The sequence below is a fragment of the Cryptomeria japonica genome, chromosome 7 (assembly GCF_030272615.1).
Source record: "Cryptomeria japonica chromosome 7, Sugi_1.0, whole genome shotgun sequence".
Lineage (NCBI taxonomy): Eukaryota > Viridiplantae > Streptophyta > Pinopsida > Cupressales > Cupressaceae > Cryptomeria > Cryptomeria japonica.
In genome coordinates, this window is record NC_081411.1 from 165,021,122 (window position 1) to 165,024,850 (window position 3,729).

General features: G+C 39.3%; 1 protein-coding gene across 1 annotated transcript; it reads right to left on the reverse strand.

The window, feature by feature from the left end:
• Positions 1-2,667: 2,667 nt before the first annotated feature.
• LOC131856544 (uncharacterized) lies at positions 2,668-3,438 on the reverse strand. Its single transcript, XM_059208369.1, has one exon. It carries the CDS (start codon positions 3,436-3,438, stop codon positions 2,668-2,670), a length of 771 nt encoding a protein of 256 aa, XP_059064352.1.
• Positions 3,439-3,729: the final 291 nt, after the last annotated feature.

Below are 3,729 nucleotides of genomic sequence, written 5' to 3' on the forward strand. Positions count from 1 at the left end.
TGGAGTAGTGTCTTCATTCATCTTTGAGCTTCTATCATTGGTGCAGATTCCAGATTGAGGGGGGGTTTCCTAGTCTCTCTTCTTCTTCTCTCATATGGGGGGGACTTTTTCCTCACATGGGGTTTTGTCCTTCACATACTTCTATGAGAGTTCTTTGTATCTAGTTTTCATCTCTCTTTTGGGGGAGGGTTTTTTCCCATTGGGTTTTTCTCTCTTTCCTCGCTTTATGGGAGCTTGCATTTGCATTTGTACATGGGTACCTAACATGGCCTCATAGCTGGGACCCATCTTGCATTGCTTAGTTGCATTGTAGACTTTAGTGCATTCCCCTAAGTTGCACTTAAGGGGGGGTGTTGGTGTAAATAATTATCCATCTTGGATATTATTACACCTTACTTAAGTTTACTTAGGTACATACATTTCATAGTAGTTTGGGTATGAGACACTTGGGTGTTTGTGCAACATTGGGATAGTGTGTGTAGGAGAATTTCCATGTTTTATGGTGTTGATCTTATCTTGTTGTTACATTCCACCTCATGTGGAATATTATATTATTTCTCTTACCTACCCACACCTATTTCCTACCTACCCTTGTTTCTTATTGAGCCACATGTCATGTTTGTGTGCTCACATATATATCCATTTAGCCTTGCCTATATGAGCAAGCTCATCTACATTGTTTGTACGGTCAATCAATCTATATCTTGTAATGATCCAGTTGATCATATTTTGCATCTTTATAGAATACAGTTTATTCCTATCATATATTTTGTCTCTCTAATTTGCGCTTTCCATTGCCTCTAGATCTTGGCAAAATCTCATAGAATCTTAGTGAAGATTTTATAGATCGAATTGCATAAACTATTGGGTCTAAAGTCCTGAAAGAGTTGGAATCAAATTTTTTGGGGATAAGGAAAAAGAAGGTGGCATTCAACTCCTTAAGAAATGATCTGGAACAAAAATACTCTCTCGCAACATCCACAACATTAGAACCGATAATCTACCAAAAGTTTTGGAAAAAAAACACAGTGAAACCATCAAGGCCAGGAACCTTATTACCTTCAAATGAGAAGACTGCAGCTCTGACCTGTTCATGGGAGGGAATTTTGGTTAGCTCCTTATTCATGTCTTGAGAGACGGTGCTCCTAAACTCCCACAGGATCTCATCTTGAGCATCATCATCAAGAGGACCATCATCACAAAGAAGAGCGGATAAATATCTAATAGCTTCCTGGTTTAACTCCTCATGCTTATCAATCCAGCATTGGTCCATCAAGATTTTGTTGATTATGTTTGATGCCCTATGTTGTAGAGTGGTCATATGAAAAAACTTCGTATTTCTATCACCACATTTGAGCCATAAAGCTCTAGACCTCTGCTTCCAAAATTCCTCCTCCTTGGAGATGATATCATGAAGTTTGGTTAATAACTCAATTTCTTTATCCATAACCACAAGATCATACCCAACATCTTGAATCTGAGTTTGGACATCATCCAGATCCTTCTTGAGCTTGTCTTTTATTTGAAAAATATTATCGAAAGAGGCTTTGTTCCAGTGTTGAATTTTGGACTTGACATTGGAGAGTTTCTTAGCCACTCTAAACATCACAGATCCAAAATTTTTTCATGTATTTCCGGATCTAACAACCGCATCTTCTCAAACCAAAAGGGCAAATCTTTCCTCCTAGTTAGAGGAGACACACTTTGACTGATAGAGAAGTGGTCAGAGGCAATTCTAGAAAGCGCATTTAGCCTACATGAAGCATATGGAATTCACTCCAGAGAGATAATAGCTTGGTCCATCTTAACTTGAATGAGGTCCCCCCCACTTCTCTTATTAGACCAAGGGAATTTAGCCCCAAGGAGATCTAGGTCTAACAATCCCAGAGTGTTAATCATATCCTCCAAGTCCTATCTACTATCATCCGAAATCGACATCCCACCAGAATTCTCTAGATTAGATAGAGGGGTTTTGAAATCCCTGAATAAGGTCCATTTCTCATAAGGGAAGGCCAATCTAGCAATAATGATGGAGGACCAAAGCACTTTTCTATCATTTTTCCCATTTGGGACATAGATATTGGATATGATCCAAGAAGACCCATCTTTAAGACTGGTAAATCTAGTAGCTATGTGATTAGGAGAAGTTAAGACAATCTTACCAATCAATAATTTAGGATTTCAGAAAGTGGCAATTTCACCAGATGCCCCATAAACATCAACACAATGAGTCTCACAGTCTTTGAAAACAACCAATTTAATCTTTTCCACTTTACAACCAGACATTTTTGTTTCTTGAACAAGACAAATATCTGACTTATGATCTCTAACCAAGTTGGATAGAAGATCATGCTTGTGGGGATGATTCAGTCCCCTAATATTCCAATATATAACTTTCATTTGACTAGAGAGGGCGAGCCAATCCCCATGTCCTGTAATGTTCTCTGGGCTCCATCAGCAATGGATGCCCGACTGCATTTATCTCTACTATTGTTATTGGATGGCCTCCCCACTCCCCTCAAATCAGACCCATAGTCCGCCTTTTGTAGGTTTCTAGTTTTAACTCCACTAGACATAGGTGTTAGAGTTATGACCATTTAAGGAATTCCTTTTTTTGTTCTTAACTCTGACTTCTATAAACGAATTTGAGTTTTCTAAACAATCTTCCTAAGAATTACCAGCCTGCAGCCTTGTCTCCATAGAGTTATTGACTTCAACAACTAGATGGATGGGGATATCCTGCTCCCCATTAACCTCCATCAAAATCTTATCCCCATGGGAAATATCCTCAGGAGTTGAAATTTCCTCTACAACCCCTTCCTCACTCGATGGATCCATGTTTAAAGGGTTTAGATTTGGCACATCAACATGAAAATTCAAAACATCACTCACTCCATCGAAGCTTGGAGGGGGACCCAAAGGCAAGGGTGCCACCTGGTCCACTCCTGACATCTCATCTTTCTTTTTCCAGATCTTCTTAAACTTAGGCTTAGAAGGGAATTCCCTGGCCCAATGTCCAACTTTTTTATAGTGAAAGAAAGCAAAGGGAAAAGATTCATACTCCACTTTATGAACCCATCTGCCCAGTTTTGAGAGCATCTTAATCTCATTCGGTAGGTTAGAAGATTGTTTTACATTCACACATATTCTAGCATACACCAAGCACCTCTTAGAAAAAGTCATTGAATCAACTAAAAGAAGTTCACCAAAGCACGCTGCAATCCCAACAAATATTTCTTCACCCCAATACTCGAAAGGCAAACTCGACAACCACACCCATATAGGAGCCTCATTACATTTCCATTCTTTCGGGTTGAATCCTAGTTCCCATTTTTTGAGAGCCAACAAGGATTTTCCCAGCATCCAGGGGCCACCCGCCAAGATAAAGCGCAGGTCTTCCTCACAGACAAAGGAAAAGGAGAAAAAACCATTGGACATCGCAACCATATCTATTTAACCATTTCCCTTCCATTTTCAGGTCACCCAAGCTCTAACAGCTTCAATATTAGGATGAAGTCCAATAAACTTACCAACCAGGATAGAGGCCAGGTTAGCCATATTCTTTTCCATGATACAATATGAAATAGAAATGAAACAAGACCCAGACTCTGGGTCCAATTTATAGGGAATAGGCAAAATTGCCTTACCTTTAAGACTTGACCCAAACAAAGTATTCTATTTTTTGTTGTAGTCTAGCTAAACTAGTGTCCTATGATTCTCCACACCACA